The sequence below is a fragment of the Uloborus diversus genome, chromosome 5, assembly GCF_026930045.1.
Source record: "Uloborus diversus isolate 005 chromosome 5, Udiv.v.3.1, whole genome shotgun sequence".
Lineage (NCBI taxonomy): Eukaryota > Metazoa > Arthropoda > Arachnida > Araneae > Uloboridae > Uloborus > Uloborus diversus.
In genome coordinates, this window is record NC_072735.1 from 62,402,192 (window position 1) to 62,420,942 (window position 18,751).

General features: G+C 33.7%; 1 protein-coding gene across 1 annotated transcript in view; it reads right to left on the minus strand.

Moving 5' to 3' along the window:
• LOC129223402 (sarcosine dehydrogenase, mitochondrial-like) overlaps positions 1 to 18,751 on the minus strand; it is a 295,818-nt gene that overhangs the window by 260,952 nt on the left and 16,115 nt on the right. Inside the window, exons 7-11 of the mRNA XM_054857997.1 lie at positions 12,551 to 12,756; positions 10,606 to 10,735; positions 5,060 to 5,237; positions 4,415 to 4,556; positions 4,236 to 4,319 (exon numbers count right to left, since the gene is read on the minus strand). Of these exons, the coding sequence (XP_054713972.1) occupies positions 4,236 to 4,319; positions 4,415 to 4,556; positions 5,060 to 5,237; positions 10,606 to 10,735; positions 12,551 to 12,756 (740 nt within the window). The remainder of the gene's footprint in view (positions 1 to 4,235; positions 4,320 to 4,414; positions 4,557 to 5,059; positions 5,238 to 10,605; positions 10,736 to 12,550; positions 12,757 to 18,751) is intronic.

The following is an 18,751-nucleotide window of genomic DNA, read 5'->3' on the forward strand; positions in this document are numbered from 1 at the left end:
AATTTAAATTTCATAACGTTTATACTCTTTTTGAATGCACTATTGAAGGGATGGAGTTCAGCAACCCTCCTTCGGCAATATTTCGAAATTGAAGTTTCAAAAACGCAATTTTAGACGATGTTGGATAATTGTAAGGGATAAAAGCGTTTGCAGCACCCCACCATTAGTTTTTTGCCGATCCTAAACATTTTTGTTGTAACAATAAAATCGCTTAGGACATAAGATTTTCACTTTTGCATCATTAATCAGTTCTGAATCGAAAGTCTACCCAAGGTAGCGCCAACAAACTAGAAAAGAAGGAAAAGTGGGGGAAGGGTAAGACCGACTAATGATAATGAACTGTCATCATTCCCCCACAGTCTTCATTTGAAAAAGAATTCTTTTATAGGATAACAGGTGGTGAAATTAGCAATAAAAAATCGCTTCAGTGAAGTAGATGTATTTTTTAAACAAGGTACCCTTTCCAACATTCATTAATTAAAAAAGAAATAGGGGAACTGAATCCTAACTCCAGGCAGGGTTCCCGAATCACATCCCTCTTAAGGCACTCAAATATAGCCTAAAGTGGCGCTTTAAATATTTCAGCATCAAAGAATTTTCGGAAGAGAACTCCCGAACCCCTTCCTCTGAGTTCACCACAAATGTCCTAAATTTCAATTTTAAAGGCTTCAGTTTCTAAATTGTTTTGTAGGAATAGTACCCCTCTTACCTATAAACATGATTTATGACCGCCTAAAAATTTTAATACTTGAATTTTGGAAACTTTTTGAAAAAATCTTCCTACACCCTTCCCCCTTAAGTCATCCAAAGATAGCCCAAACCAAAGCTCTTAAAATTTCAGAAACTAAAATATTTCGGGCTGGGGGTGCGAAATAACCCCCCCCTCTCATTGTGTTTAATAAACGCAGTGTAAATTTTTGTTCAAGATTTATTTTTCTATTGAGAGAGCAACTCCTTTCCACACATCGCCAAAGACAACCCAAAGTTTTAAGACTTCAATTTCGAAAATGTTTCGAGAAAGACCCCTGAATTCTCTAACTCTTAACTCACTCAAAAATAGCCAAAATAGCATTTCAATACTTTAGCATGGAGAAATTTTCGGGGAGAGAAGAGATCCCCTCCCCCGAACTCTTTCCTCTAAGTTCACTAAATTTTACTTAAATTTGCGGTGTCCCCTTTTCATCACCGAAGATTTTAGAATTTAAATTCTAAAACGTATTGAGAGAAAGCCTTCGAATTCCCTCTTCTTAAGTCTTCCAAAGATTACCTAAAGTCGAGTTCTGAATACTTCAGCTTTGAATTTTTTGGGAAAGGAGAACCCCGAACCCCAAGACGGTCCAAAGTTGCGCTTTTAAGACTCCAGTTTCGGAATTTCGCCTAAAGAGAGGCCTCCCTCTTGACATTGCCAAAGACAGCCTTCAATTACAAACTTTTCGGGAGAGGGTCGCAAATGCCCTTTAACTTAAGTCATTTAAGTATAGCCTCAAATAGTTTTTAATACATCAGCTACAAAACATTTTCATGTTAAAACACCAAAACCATCTCTCATAAATTCACCAAAGATTGCCTAAATTAGTATTTTTAAAACTCCAATCTTCGATTCTTTTTTAAAACCCACTTTTACATCATCACAGACAGCCTAAAACTTTTTGACTTTTAAATTTTTAAGAGTTTGCAGTGGAGAAATATCGAACCACTCCTAGCTTTAAAAATATTTTCAATTCAGTTTTTCGATATTTTATACTGCAACCCGTGAGTAACCCCCCCCCCCCCTTAGATTGTTCAAGATATCAACGTTTTAAGACCTCAGTATCGTGGGTAAATTTGCGGACAGATTACCCTCTTTGCAAGAGCAGCGTTTTTTCGCAAACTCGTGCTGCCGTTATTTTTCTCCTTTCCTTTCTCTCTCCCCCCCCCTTCCCCCACCCGTATTTCCATTCTAGCGAGTGTTCGATTCAATGACATTAGAATTTAGTGATTCCTCAAGTCTGTCAAAAATACAGGAACGGTTTGCTCATCGGTGTTTCCAACCAGCTTGAAATCCCCCCCCCCCCCCGATTATTTCCAAAATTCCCATTTTCATTAAAATCTTCAAAATCCTTGATAGTTTCTGTTTTACTTGGTATGTGGACGCCCTTTGCTGTGGCAAAAATATTTTATCTTGTCAGCAATCACTTTCAATCGGTGATGCAGATTCAACTTTTAAGACATTTTAAGAGCGTACATAATTTTCATTTATGCGTGTAAAGTTTGCAAAAAAAAAAAAAACACAAATGGGAAAAAAAACGAAAGGATGATCGAAAATAGCATTAGAAAAGGCTAAATTTTCAATTAGAGCCGATTGCTTCGAAAAATCAGGGAGAATAGCGAGCAACTCCTCGGTTTGCAATGCAGTGAGTTGGAAATAACAAAGCTATACCTAAAAAAAGTCAAACGGCGCGAGCCGAAAAGCCACTCATCCAAAAGCACGTTGCAAACAAAACAAGCACATGGCGGAAAACCGAGAGAATGTCGATGTAAATTCGTGGTTATGGAACGGTCCAGTAATATTAAAGCATATTTTTCAAACACTCAATTTTTCTTTTTTCATTAAAAATTAAAAGAAAGTCATTGAATTTCTTTCCGTCCCGACCTCCGTCTCGGAAATTTTGTCAAGACGGAAATCTGTCCTGAGACGGAAGGTCTTGCACCCATGCAGACGATAAATGAACGTGTACCAACAGAACGATTCTATTCCATTTGTTTTGTTCTGTCGCAGACGATATTTTTCTCAATTTTTTATATATACTAAGCTGCTGCACTTTTAGTAGTTCGATGAGAGCCATTATCAACACACGAAGCATTTCTTTCACTTAAATTTTCATGAATATTTATTGCTTTATTGCAAAGTGCGGAACATTAAGCAATTGGTCGAAGTTTTAAAAATGCCTAAAGAATCTTTCAGTTGCCAAGTGACGACGTATGAACATTAAAGAGTTTTCCACAATGCCGTAAGCAATCAAAACATATGCCTCTTTATTTTATTTTCAAATTACATTTCATTTATTGATATTAAATTTATGTCAAGTGTATACGCGGTATTATTTATTTTTTAAAGTAAAATATATTATTCACATTGTAATAAATATACTTCCTAATGACATCTCTACTCCGTATTATGTTGAATTTGTAATTATTGGTCATTCAATAGTACATTGTGCAGTTACTGCTGATTACCAGTAAAAGTGCATGAAAATTACTACTGCGATAAACGGCAGTATCTGCTTTAATTAAAATTTTGATTGCAAAATCAAATTGAAACAAACTGCCCAAAAAATACTTCGATATAAACATATAGAATAGCCTAAAATCAAATTTCAATATTGATATTTGTGTTAAATCAAAAAAGCGTTTCTTCAAATATCTCAGAAACTCATTTTTGTAGATACTGCCATTTACCTGCACACGGCAGATTTGTAGTCTACCACTATTAAATTATGCTTACAGCGCCATCTATTGTAAAAATTCATACTATTTTTTTTTCTTCTACCATCAAGTTCCCCCCTTCTTCGATAATATTTAATATTCCGTTGAAGTTTGACGTCATTCTGACCAGTGGTTTTATTTTTACAGCGTTTTGAAAGTGGAACTTTAATTATAATCCGCCTGTACATTCATATTTTTATCAAAACAAAACAGAATTAGTTTTTTTTAACCTCTAGATAAAAGTTATATATATATAAAAAACATAATTTTGCTATTTCCCATCTTCTTCCTAACAATATTTCTTCACCAAATTAGCCACATGTTAAGAACATTTCTTTTAATTTTCTAATGGTATACTGCTGCTTATAGTTTTCTCTGATATGTTTTTTAAGTTTGATCCCACTGTAGCTGCGTAACTATGAACATAATTTTTAATTCGGCTCACACGTACTTAACTGCATTCATATTATTCGATTGACAAACAAAAATAAATATTATTAATGTCAGTTATTATTATTGCTAGGTGGTATAGACCTAGGAAGATTTGATATTAGTTTTTCTGGAACCTGTTTCTTAAAAATATTCGAATTCATCAGCCTGGGGTATGTTTTTGTCTGCATACTCTTCATGAGAAGGAATTACATAGCAAGCAAATAAAAAGATAAAAGATGCAAAAAAAAAAAAAAAAATGAAAACTCTGAAAAATTATTATTATTATTATTATTATTATTTTTTTTTTTTTGTATTTTGAGTGACACTTTGTTACTTACTGGAGCTGGTCCATCTGGAGAAAACCAACCTGGACGCTCAAAACCCAGCCTTTCTTGGTAAACACATCCAGCATTCAATAATACCTTTCATAAAAATAAAACAATGAGCAACTTCCTAAAAGCTAATCAGAACCTCAAAAACATGGGAATTCAAAAATAAAATAGAAATATTTACTCACTTCATGAAATGCATCTTTTCTCATGTTCCTGGATGCCAGAGGTTCATCATGAGGAAAAACAATAGAGTAGTTTTTGACATATGATTCATGGCTACGTTCTTTTATCCACTTTTTGTTGTCAGTCATGTTTTCATGGAAACGTCTGGAAAATGTCATGAGATATGTTAATCATGAAAGATTGAAAAACCGGAACCTTATGAAGATGAAAATCTTTAGATGTCACAACATGACTGAACATTGATTTAGAACTTTTCAGTAAGTTACTGACCTATAGCCTAGGCTAAGGCCTTTACCTTCAATCTTCAAGTTGAACCAAACCATTGCTTTGGGCGCTCGTCTGGTTAGAGGTAATTCTATATTAACTACCAGTTTGTTTGGCACTCTTGGCTTCCTTAAGAGGTTTTTTACCTCCAGCTCAGGCACTTTCTATTCTGAGCAGATGAGTGCTAACAAAGCCCGAAACTGCAGTCCTCGGATGGAATGACTGAGCTGGCGGTGTATTTTATGTATTGGTTTAGAACATTTGAAAGTTTCTTATTCCAGGATGTTTGGAGATAACTTCAATTTAATGGAAGTTAATTAAACTAGCAGAATAGTTATTTCAATTTAATTTCTTAAATTAAAATAATATAAATTTTAAATTACCTGATATCATAACCATACATATCCAATTCAGGTCGTCCATGAACAACCCATCTGGCAAGTTCACGTCCGCAACCACCTCCACCATTCATTCCTAAACTGTTGAAGCCACAGCCATGAAAAAAGCCTCTAATTACAGGATCTTCTCCTAATAGAGGCTTATGGTCAGGTGTAAAAGATTCTGGAAAAAACAATTCTATTTATTTAACTATTTTTTTAAAAGCATGACAGTTACTCAATATTCAAATCAATAAACAGCTTGAGCAAGGTTGTTTTTCATTTAATAAACAAATAAGCAAAAATGTATGCAAAAATGTAAAAATAGGATAACTTTCTAAAAGATTGCAAATATGAGTTTTAGGGTTACAAGAATGCAAAAATACATGAGCTTGTATCTCTAAAACTGTCTGCAAATATTTGCCAATTTGTTCCTTTTTAACAGCTTATATATTTTTATTTTCCAGACCCAAAGGTATTTATTTATTTCAAATAAATGTTGAAAATGAATTAAATTTTCTAAGCGCAATGCTGAATATGAAATAGTGAGTATTAGCAGAAAAAGTACTTAAAACAAAAAATAATTGTGTTGTTTTTGTAAAGATAAGGCACTTAACTTTATGCCCATTTAAAGAACCTGTTATCGTTAACTTCATCAAAGTACAAAGAGTTAAATGGGCAAGCCATATTCTCAGAGAATGGACGATGACTGCACCATTAAAAAATTCTTCAATGTCTGACCAACAGGCATACAGTAAAAAGGCAGGCCAAATGTAAGACTGATTGATGGCCTAGAAAAAGGCCTCCTACTTTTGCAGACTAAAAATTGGAGTACATTAGTGAAAATAAGGTTGGCTTGGAAAAAAAGGCTTCTTGAGAAGTGCAAGGCTATCCTTTGGCTGTCCAGTAGGTGAAGAAGGAAGTAAGGTACTTAGTTATATTTAGAGTAGAGATCGTACACTTTTTGAGTACAGATTTTGTATTTGAGTTAGAGATAAAACATAGAAAAAAGCACAACTCAAAAAAATATATTTTTTCTACTAATTAATATAACAAGTTTTTCAAAGTTGAAAAGTCTAACAGCATAAACATATGAAGAAAAATCAGAGTAAATGAAGAAGCACAGATAATTTTTGAGTTTTTTTTTTTTCTTGGGAGTATTTTTAATTTTAATTTTTAAACAAAAGTTTAGATGATTTTGAAACAAATATACAGTTTGTTAATGTTTAACTGCAAGACTTCTATTTTCACAACTGTTAGTTCTTGAAGCATACTTCCAATAGTAAAAAAAAAGGCCAAAACGAGATGTAGAGTTAAGATAAGAAAAGTTTTTTTTTGCAAAGAAATAATTTAGTGAAATGATTTGAAATCTAACTTTTTATATGATCCCCAAATCGATTACAACGCATTTAGACAAATCAAAAGGATGGAAAAACAATTCAAAAACTTAAAGTTTGACAATAGTACAACCACTATTCACAGTGATATGAAAAGCAGTGTTTTATGACTTTACACTCAATCAATAACACCTTTTGGGGGAAAATATAGCTGCCAACAAGGGTTTAAAACTATATGAATGCATAAAGTATGTTTTTATCAAATTGCACAAGCTTTTGTAGAGTGTTTATATGCATCATAGTATAACATGTGCATCTATTTTTCAATAGCAATGAAATATATAAATATTTCGCTTTTTTACTTTGACAACCTGTCATTATTCTGAAATGGCAATAAGTTGCAATCTCCTCTTTTGCACAGTCTCTTAAAATTTTAAACTTGAATATCTCCTTAAACTTATGTGTTGTTTTCCATTTGTATTTCTTTGACATTCTTTTATTTAAATGAAGCAGAATATGCATTTAATATGTACAGTGGCTTCTGGGGCCCTATTTGCATGACTTGTGGCTTGTATTTGCATGACTCCTTCACCATCTAAATAAATCTCTCACTAACATTAGGTTTAAAACACATTTTTTTTAAAGAAGGGCACTGACAATTTCAAACAATTATCCAATGAATGTTTGAATTTTTAAACACTAATAACAACTCAATGTGGTAATTAATTTATAAATATTTAAAAATTACGCAATTTTAAAGGTCATTGCAAAGAAAAGCGACAGAAGTACATTTTTACAAGAATGTGAATGAAACACAACAAAAGGCATATTATAAAAACCCTAGCTAGTTAAATGAATTGGAATACTTCAAGGAACAGGGTGATTTACTTTTAAATAATTACTTTGAACATTATTTGTTACAACCTCAACATATGTTTTTAAGTGCTTTACAACATCCAGTACAAAACATCACTACAATTCAGTAATTTTATAAATTACATTCTCAGTGCCAATCCTAGCAGGTGTGCAGAGTGTGCACCGCACAAGGGCGGCCACAGCAAGGGGCGGCCGCAGGCCGCATCATATAGTTCTTTTAATCAAGCAAAATTCCTCGAGAATTTCTCAAAAGATAACTTACAATAAGTCAAAGAAATGTGCTAAATTTTAAATGTTCAATTATCAAAGTAAGTGCCGATTTCCCGATAGCATAGCATAGTTTAAAAAAATAGATTGTTAGGGAACATTGTGTTGGTTCATTGTCCATTAATATATACTCTTTACACACATGCTTCATTTGGTTACAAAATTTATGACAGAACCGGTAATCAGGCATAAATACAGGGGAGGGGAGATGAGGGAAATGGCCTCCTCCTGAAGCATGAAAGGGTGCCTTCTAAAAGGAGCACTCAGGGCCCAGGGCGGCCACTAATGCTTACCCCCCAAGCTTTTACAGACCTAAACAATGAAGACGTATTTTATATATTATATTTAAAAAAGCTATACTGATTAGATACTCTCGCAAGCATTTCAAACGAATTCTATTTTCAACAATAGCGGCTGCGTGGAGAGACAGTGGAAAATTGCGACTCCCCTGAGAGTCAAACATATATGAATGAACTAACATTTTGTAATTTTCCTCCTTTACAGCATTTTTTTCGAATTAAAATCACGGATGAACTGCCCGGTTTCAAATCAGGGCTCTTGCCCCGGGGTAGTAAATTTAAACGTAGCTCCAAAACGAAGATCCAAAAGAATGCCATGACCTCCTTGACGAGATTAAAGAAGGCTTAAAATGGCGTTTTTAGGACTTTAATTTCGGAAAATTTTGCTGTTTGAACCATCGATCTTAAGGACACAATTAAATCTCTGATTCATCCCTTCCAACTTAACTTAATCAAACATAGTCTGAAAATGTTGGCTTTAAAATCCAAAATGTGTTTTCAGAGTACAGCCCTTCTTAATGTCATCAAAAATTGCTTAATGACATTTTTCGTATTTCTTTTTCGAAATTTTTGCGATGGAGAGCCCCAAAATCCATTCCCAAACATTACTACCAAAGATAGTCTCAATTAGCATCTTTAGAGAGGCCCCTAATCCCACCCCCTCAGTTTGAAATTGACTTCAATTTCAAAAAACAGTTCGTGAGGGCACACTGAACTCCCGACCTCTCTTTGTCCCACCGTTATCAAACAATGCCTAAAATACGATTTTGGGACTTCAATTCCTAAAAAACTATAGAGGAGCCTGGCTTATGTAACTTTTCACAGCGCTAGAGGATACCCATCAATCGTCGAAGTGAGGTGGACAAAAGTCTATAGTTGTGTTTTTCAGATATCAATATCGAAAAATATCCGAAAGATTCGCCGAAGCTTCCCAGTTTTGTTAACATCACCAAAGATGGCATAAAATTGCGCTTTTAGAAATATCCGCTTGGGAGCTCCAAAACCCTTATTTCTCAAAAATAGCCTAAAAAGGATTTTAGTTCTGAAAAATATTTCGGTTCGGAATTTTTTCACGTTTTCCCTATCGTTTTCAAATATAGCCAAAAATAAAAAATGGGTTTTTGAAACAACATTGCCGAGAAATTACCAGAGGAAAGCCACCAGATCCCCTACCACCACCAAAGACAGCCTAAATTTGCATTTTAAACTTTAATTTCGAAAATTTTCAATGGGAGATGATTGAATCTCCCTTCTTCTAGCAACGTCAACAAAGATAACCCAAAACTGCTAGTTTAAAAGTTCAGTTTCGGAAAATTTTCGGGAAGAGCGCCGATCTTTCCTAAGCTATTGTCAGAAAAAAAAATAGTTTCGAATTGATTTCAATTTTGAAAGAATTTTAGGAGAGAACTCCAACATTAACTTTTCCCCTGAAGCCTCGAAAAAGTTCCTAAAATAGCATTATTTGACGTCAATTTCGAAAATTTCTCCATGCACCTTGAATGCACTCGACTCTTTTCTCCTTGCAACCAAAGATTACTAAAACTATTTTTCGTACGCCAATTTCGATAATATTCTGGGAGCAATCCCCCCTCCCCTGATTTCCCCTCCTCCGTTCTTTCTCTGATGTCACCGAAGACAGACTATAAAATGCGTTTTTACGACTAGTAAATTGAAGGCAAGGCGCCTGGCACGCAGCCCTTCGTTTTCTGAAAGGGGTCAGAGGCTCCTGGAATAATAGTATAGACTAGTAAATTTTGGTATCTATTACTTTCTTCAAAGATATAAATTGTACCTTAGAAGTTTCTTACTATGAAACTTTTCTTCCTTTTTATAAGTTCATCATTCTTGCTTTTTTTTTCTCTTCTTTTCTTTTTTAAACTAGAACTTGATATAGAAATTTGAAGAAGTATTTATATGGAGGTCAAAAACTAGTCAAAATATGCAAATTACTCTTGAGGGGCGGCACATTAGGTCTTTGCACACGGGCGGCCGACACCCTAGGATCGGCCCTGTACATTCTACAAGCTTTATATCATTCAATTAAAACAAAAGACTCAAGGTTTTTTCATTTCACATCCCTTAAAGATTCCAGCTTAAATTTTAAAACAGTATACGGAAAAAGAACTGTTCACCGTAGAACCCCTATAACTAGAGAGGGCGACGTATCCGCCATGTTGGAGCAATCGGGAGCAAGTGTACTTTTCGCACAACAGGGAAATACAGAAGAAAAAAAACATTCTGTAGATCACGACATGTTAGCAAAGATTACAAAGCATTTATAGTATAATGATGGTAAAATCATGAGAAATATATTGGTTTTAACCTCACACAAGGGAGCTCCATTTCCAGGCTGCCAGTCACTTCATCGGCTATTAATTATCCAGGTCTTTTTTTTTCCTGCATCTGCTGGAAATCTGAAATCCCTTTTTGGAACTGTTTGCACAATTAAAGGCCGAACTCCCAATTGACTCAATTTAACATATGCTAAAGAAATGTAAAAATCCGCAGCAATGCTATCGCTGCGAAGCACGGGATCGGGTTTGCTCCAAAATGGCGGATGCATCAGCTCCTCCACTATAGGGCCTTAGTTCACCGCACATTTGCACTGTGTATTACTAAGAATGAGTAATACTAAAAATTCTGTATGTACATACATACAAACATAGACACATATGCAAAAAAAAAAAAAAATCTCAGAGCATTTAAAATAATGATCTAAAAATGTATAGCAAATTTTTGGCATACCACTAAGAAAACCATGAACATTGTTTACCAGGTCCACACACAGTTGATTTAATTCCGGTATGCTCTAATGCAGGAAGCCTATGCATAGATTTTTCCAGATGAGTTCCAAATACATCATAATCCAGTTCAAAGAGCCCAAAAGCAAAATCTTTATCTACCTAAAGCAAACAATTTATTTTTCCAGATTATGAAAAAAAAAAAAGATAATTTTTTTTTAAAAAAATTGAACAATACAACAAAACTTAGGAGGATTTAATTAAAAAACTGAAATAGCCTGTTCAACAAGTCACTGAAAATTAAAAATATTTAATGCAATTACAAGGGCTAAAATAACAAATTAGCATTCTTATTGACTTTTATACCTAAAACATTTTTTAAATGTAGGGGAGATTGAAATCACTTGAAACAAGCTTAATGTTGCGGAAGCTATGAACTACAGCGTGGAAAATGTTAGAAGAACAAAAACAGATTTATGTCGGAACATAACTGCTATTAAAGTAAGACAAAACAACGTTAGATGAAGCACAAATTTGCAAATTACAGCAGACACGTGTTTTGGCATTATAGGGAACGCCTTTTTCAATGCAAAAAATAATGAGCTTATGGATGAAAAGACATCCGACAAAAGCCAAGAGCAGATAAGCATGCAGCTTAAAAGATAAAAACAGCAGATTAGCTAAATACCAATGACAAAGTTATAAACCGATCAGGAACCAATAGTATAACTGCTTTTGTTCAGTATACTTTCAAGTGTATCATGCAAGTCTTAAAGAGTTGTTTCATTTTTGCATTTTAAGTCAAACTGCTTGCGTTTTAAACCAAAATTTTACTAGTTATGACTACAATATTTAGTAACATAAGAAATATGGTTATTGGTTTTCCAAAACGCAAGTGTCAAAATACTGTCACTGAGAGAGATTGTGTCAAACAGTTCAACCAACCTGTCTATATAATATAAGTATTGATATATACATGCAGAGGCGGATACAGGATTTCATTTTAGAGGGGAGGGGTCATGCTCCAGAATTTAGTCTTATGTACAACAATTTTCTTGAACTTATTATAAATTAAATACTTAAATTATTATTAATTAAATACTTAAACTATTATTAATTAAACTTAATTAATAATAAGTTAAAACATTGAAACAACCCAGTTAAGTTGTATTATAACCTGTTTAAGGACCAGTATTCACATCAGCCAATAAATAAATAAATAAATCAATAAATAAAACAATAAATAAATACTACGGAAATCTAACAAAAATTAAATGTTTTATGTGCGCATCACATGACTTCCTTTTACTCCAATTAAATGTCATTTCCCCATTACTAGCAATTTTAATGTCATTCAATAGTTTACTCTCTAAATATCACCAACAGTGGCCAAATTGAAACAGATTATTAAAAAAAAAAACAAATTTGTCGGAAAGTTGGCAACAAAACTTGGTGATCAAAAGACTGGCGATATATCGCCAAGTGTCCGCCAAATTATAACACCACTTGAGTTTACATCGAAATTAACAATGATTTCCCCCCAAAAATTGGCAAAAGACCCCTTTAGAAACACCCAAATGCAACCAAAAGGGGAGATGCACAACTAGACCCCACTAGGAGTCTACATACCGAATTTCAACTTTCTAGCACTTACCCTTCTTGAGTTATGCAACATACATACGCACATCCGCACATACAGACGTCACGAGAAAATTCGTTGTAATTAACTCGGGAATCGTCATGATGGATATTTTGCGTGTCTATACGTTCTTAGGCACTTATCCAAGTGTGGTTGAGTCAGAAAAAAAAAAAAACTCAATATTCATTCGTGGGTGTGTAAAGTGGAAATTAAGGTTGATTTTTGAGTGAAATTTTTTTGGGAATACAACACTTCCTTTTTTGTAAAAGGAAGTAAAAACCACATAACCTTTGACACAAATTAGATTTTTTGAAAAATCAGCAAACTTCTAGACTTACTTTTTCCCAAAAAATAGGATTTGATTCATATCCTCCGACAGAAAGTGCATCTCCCTGCAGTCTTAAATATATTGACAAGTCATGATCTCTGGTGTTAGGCATGTTTTGAATTCCTTCAATTTTATTTGTTACAACATATGCATGTTTCATAGCTATCAAAGGAACTTTCACACCAGCCATTTCTCCAATATATGGAGCCCATACACCTGCATAAAAATGAAGTTTCAAATTAAAATGAAAAAAATTGAAGTTGATTTGCTTCAACTATGCAACTTACATATATTTTGAGTAATTAGGATAGAATTCTCAAAATTTATAATTAATTTCAGATTGAATTCGGTGAGTAATGAAACACACAAATATAGAGTTAATAATAATTGAATGACTGCTGAAGAGAAAACTTTAACAAGGACAAATGTCAAATCAATTAGCTTGATCAAACCATGTTATACATTTACTGACTTAAACAAAACAAACAATATGGGATTGAATCGGTCATATTTTTTATGTAATTAATTCATTTTTATAGTCAGAATTTTTAGTTAAAATTTGCTGGTTAAGAATTGAGCAAAACCTTGGAAATTTATAGAAGTAAAAAGATTACTACTTGTTTTATATGAGCATCCAAAAATGTACAAAAATAAATAAATAAATAAATGAGAAAGTAGCTGCAATTAATGCTGGACAATCTTTCAAAGGGATGTTGTATTAATTTTCTCTTTTCTAAGTACTTCAGACACTTACACTTGAATGAAACCACAAAACTAATAAGTTTCAACAAGAATTTCTGTAAATTAAGCACGGCTGTGGCAACCTGATCGGTAAGTCAGTACTTGTAACTGCACAGTAGAATGTTTGCTGCTTGTTGCTCGAAGATTTTCCTTGTTTGCTAATGGGGACTGATGCATGTTAAACTCGAAAAGGTCACAAAGTTGTGGAAGTTGTAGTAGAATTTTAAATGAAATTGTTAAAGGATTTAGATTTTTGCGTTGTGTGAAATATGTATGTATAACCCATTCGTATCACGATCCTCCCCAGTTTGTGCACGTGCATAGAAAAAGGTAATGTATCCATGGTGACTTATCATCTGGGATTGGAGATATAAAAAAAGAGGATACCTGGAGAAATGAGGACACAAAATGTAGATAAAAAGACGATTCATTTACTGTTACTTTGGGGACATGACTGGCTGGTGCGGATGCCGGCGATCTCCTTCCATTAACTCCACATATATCCGGACTCCAGAAGGAAATGGTCGATCACACAATGGAACGCTTCACATCATCACTTTGGGCATGGTTCAGTTCGTATATCACAGTTCTGATCCCGGTGAGCAGCAGGCAGCCCTGCCCGATCATTCCTAGAGGACCTCTTTCTCATAGACGAAACGCAGTTGAAGAGTCCATGCATAATTCCACACTCTCGGGTCACTTTTTATCTTTCACTATTCAGGACCGTAGTGGAGCGTTCAGGCGATTCTTACATGTCCGCCGGTCATCTGATGTAGAACTTATTTCATGAAGATTCCATTTTTATAAAACCAAAAAAAAACGGGTGATGAAAATTGTTGAAGAGAAAAAAGTAGACACGACGATACAGGCAACGGATGTGGCTCAACTGACTTTTTCCCACGTGCGCCACAGCCGAGCTCAACTCTGTGTTGCCATACACATTTTTAAAACATTTCGACCGAAGTGCTTCTTCTTCTGTCCGAAAGGAATGGAGGTCAGCGTTGCGTACATAGAGATCAAGGATAGTGGAGAAAGAGAGGAGATTTGTAAACTATATGTCGAGCTTCACGACATATTCTCCCCCCTGACACAGTTAAGAAAAATTTAAAGCCAAACAAACAAAAAAAACGAAAACCCCAAAAAAATTTTTTTTTGTATATGAAACCCTATCACTAACCAACATCTCGCATCAACCAGTCACTTACATGGGTGCTTACATAAACCAGTACCTCAGACGGTACCTTTGAAAAAGCTTGATTAAACAATTATAAAAATATACATGATATACAAAAAGGAAGTATCTAGAAATTCATACATACTTATATGCATCAGAACAGTATGTCAGAAAATAATTTGTTGATGACAAATCATTATTATTATTATTATTCCACAAGCATATACCCTCAAGTGATAACTCGAGTACTTCACTCAAGAAGGTTCAACTCATTGTACTTAATCTTAATCCTGATTTTTTTTTATTTTTTTTTTTTTTGATACTTCCACAGAAAAACATTAGTTTCAATTTAAAAAAAAAAACATGAGAAATTTTTTTTTTTTTTTTTTTTGAGATCTTCACAACCAAACATTTTCAAATGGTGAAAATAGTACGTAAAATAGTGTATAAGTTTAACTAACATTTAATCAAAGTATATTCGACTATGCTTCACAATTGTTATGAATGTATACTCCTTTGTATTCATTTTAATTGCAAAATTTGCATCAGTGGCAAACACTATCTTGACAGTCCACCAAAAAAGTTCTTAGTTTCAGTCACTAAAATTTTTTTTTTTTTTTTGAAGAAAACAAAATTTTTTTTGAAAAGTTCATTTGGCTTTGATGTTGAAAGATGATTGTCACAATTGCTCATAATTAAACTGTCATCTGATTGTAAATTACCAATTTTTTTTTTTATACACACTGTACTTCAATCAAATTTTGTAAAGACACATTAAAAATTATACACAAACAATGCAAATTAAAATATTGAAAAAAACTATGTACAAAATATTCGAAGACACCAGTTTTCAGATCACTCCAACACAGCCATGTGTATATGTAAGTTCAAACTGATTATGTGTGAATACAAATCACTTCAATCCTTTGGAAAACATCACAATATCCTCCCCTTAAAAATTTTGCAAAAGAGGTAAACTAAAGTGTATGAAACAAATATTAAACCAAATAAAAACCAAGAAATTACCTTCATAATGAAAATTTAAGCTGCCATCATCAATGAAAAAATTTAAAATAAAAAAACACAACCAAAATTCAAAACAAACAAGATCTGTAAACAAAACAAATATGATGCCAGCATCAAAATAACAAACGTAAACAAATAAAGTTTGAATTGAAGAGAAAACCTTAACCTGATCAGTGTGCACCCTGACTCAAGAAAAGTGAAAAAAATTATTGACAACTTCTTAAGTAATACCTTGTTTTATACACTTGAGTTTGTTCCTCGACATTAGAGCTATTTCCCTGATAATGTTGTTTCCTATGGATTGCAGGTCTTAATCTATCAACATGAACTTTAAATGTATTTGCAAAAGAGTTGTTGGCAAACCTAATTAAATAATTCACTGCGTTACATCTTTTAATAACCTGATATGGCCCAGTAAATTTTGGTTTAAATTTGTCCTTAGATCTTAAGTACACTATTTGCCCTTCCTTAATATCCCTGAGCTTAGCATTTTCATGTTGCTTCACATTTTGCTCATATTGTTTTCTCTCTAAATTTGAAAAGGCTTTGGTATACTGTTTCTGTAAGGTTTCAAGGACATGTGCCAAATATTGAGTTTTGTCCAATTGAACACATTTTATATCAGGGTTATATGTGTCAAAAATCAAAGCCAATTCCCTACCAAAGTGAAGAGCATTAGGAGTAAAACCCGTTGAGCTGTGTACAGAACCATTATACAAATTCTGGTGAATTTTTAGCGCATGTGAAAAATTATACCCTTCTTCTTGCATTGCTAAAATAGTGGCCTTTATTCCGGTATTTATCCTTTCACTTTTTCCGTTGGCTTGTGGTCTACCTGAAGAAGTGTGTCTTAGTTTAATACCCAATGTTTTTGACAAGGTCTCACACATCTCAGCTGTAAATTGTGAGCCTAAATCTGTTAAATTTACAGCGGGTCTCCCAAAAATACTTATATATGTAAACAAATGCTTTGCAACAGATTCCGCAGAAATGTTCGACATTTGGTATAATTGCATGTGTCTACTGAAATTGTCTAGCACAGTAAGTACGTATTGTCCATTCCCTAGGGGGCCTAAAATATCACAAGAAATTTGATGACCTGGTTCATGAGGAATAAAATTTTTGCCTAAAGGAGCTTTTTGCATAGCATAAGGCTTCAATTTAATGCATTTATCACAAGAATAAACCCAATTTAATGTTTCAGCATACATTCCTACCCAAAAATATTTTTGTTTAATGAACTCATAAGTTTTTGCTAACCCCTGATGAGCCAAGTGAGCAATTGCCATAACCTTAGGTCTCAGTGACTTAGGAACAACAATTTTATGTACTACTTCATTATTTTTCTTGTCGTTGAAAGCATACATCAGTACCTTACTTGAAGGGTGGATAAAATATTGGTCCACTTTTTTAGTTCTACGTTTTGACGACATTTTTTGTAAAATTACAGCTAATTCAGAATCTTTTTGCTGTTCTTGTCTAAATGACTCATCAGAAATTTCTAACTTAGGGTCATGTGGGTTCTGATTAGAAACATTTAGCTGATTTACAAACTCATAGGTGTCATTATTTTCCTGATTGTTATTACTACAATTTTGAGTTTCCCTAGAGCTACTAGTCATACTTCTAAAATTTTCCTGCCAATTATCTAGACTACCCTCGGTTTCGTCCTCATCCTCTATATTTATTATGGGTAAAATTGCACTAGAATTTAAAAGATCTTGATTTTCTTTTAGACTTTCATTTGGTAACTGTTCAGAAATTCTAGAGATAAAATCCGAAAGCACATTTAATTCCCCTTTTATAAATTTCATGGTAAATGTATATTCACTTAATTGTAATAGCCATCTAGTAGTCAAATCAGCAGGCGATGAAATCTTTTTATAATGCTGCAGTGGTAGACTATCAGTCAATATACAAAAATGACGTGAATAAAGATGGTATTTAAATGCTTGTACCCCTTTTACAATTGCCATTAACTCAAGTTTAATTGCAGGATACCTTTTCTCATGTTTGGAGAGTGCTTTGCTAAAATATGCAACAGGGTGTAATTTCCCTTCATGTTCCTGCATTAGTACCGCAGCAATCGCTATGCCACTAGCATCAGTATTTAGTACGAATTCTTTATTCCAGTCAGGAAGTTTTACAAAAGGTGCAGCGAAAAAATTTCTTTGCAACAAATTAAATGCTCTAGTGTGTTCAGAAGTCCACTTAAACTTATTTTTATGTGATGTTAGTTCAGTAAGTGGTTTAGTAAGTTCCGCATATGAGGGAATCAAATGTCTGTAGTAACCACATAATCCTACAAATCTCTTGACTTGTTTTGAAGTTTTTGGAATAGGAAATGAAGTTACTTTTACGATGTTGGATTTAACAGGTGACACGATGCCCTGTGTTATGCTAAATCCTAGATAATCTATACTCGTTTTATGAAAAATACATTTTTCAGGAGATAGGGTTATGTTATATTTCTGGAAAATGTTCAAAACTGCTGTAATTTTGTCTACAGACTCTTGGAAACTCTGGGCACAAATCAGTACATCATCTTGATATGCAAACAAAGCTGGGAGATTTAATTCCTCTAAAATAGAGTCCATCAGAGATTGAAAAATTGAACTTGAATTTTTGAGTCCGAAAACTAATCTCTTATTTTTAAATGTACCAAAAGGCGTAGTAAATGCCAAAATATCTTGGTATTCTTCAGGGAGTTTGATTTGCCAGTAAGCATTCTTTAAGTCACATACAGTAAAAAATTTATATTGAGCAATATTGCTAAGTATGGTAGCTATTTTTGGAAGAGGGTAAGACGATGATTTTAAAATGCTGTTAATTAGCCTCAAATCCATAGCTAGTCTATATTTAGGTGGGTCATTTTTATTTGTACACTTCTTACGAACAAGGAGCATAGGTGCTGACCACTCGGTATTTGTTCGAGCAATCAAATCAGCAGCCTGTAATTGTTCAATTTGCTCTAAAGCTTCCTTTTGTAGAGCCTGCGGAATTGGGAAAGGTAACGTCTTAATTGGGTTCTTGTGAATAAAGTCTAATTTTGGTACTACCTTATCAGTACATCCCAGTGTATATAAATTCTTAGAAAATGCAGCCGAATGTGACATTAAAATGTCCCTTAGGTGGTCTTGTTGTTTACTATCTAAATGGGTTAAGTCAAAATCAGTTTCTTTTAACTCCTCTTTGCGTTTCTGTAAAACCTCCTCACTAGCTGTAATTAAATTCAAATATTCCCTTTGAACATTCTTGTCATTCCCTGCT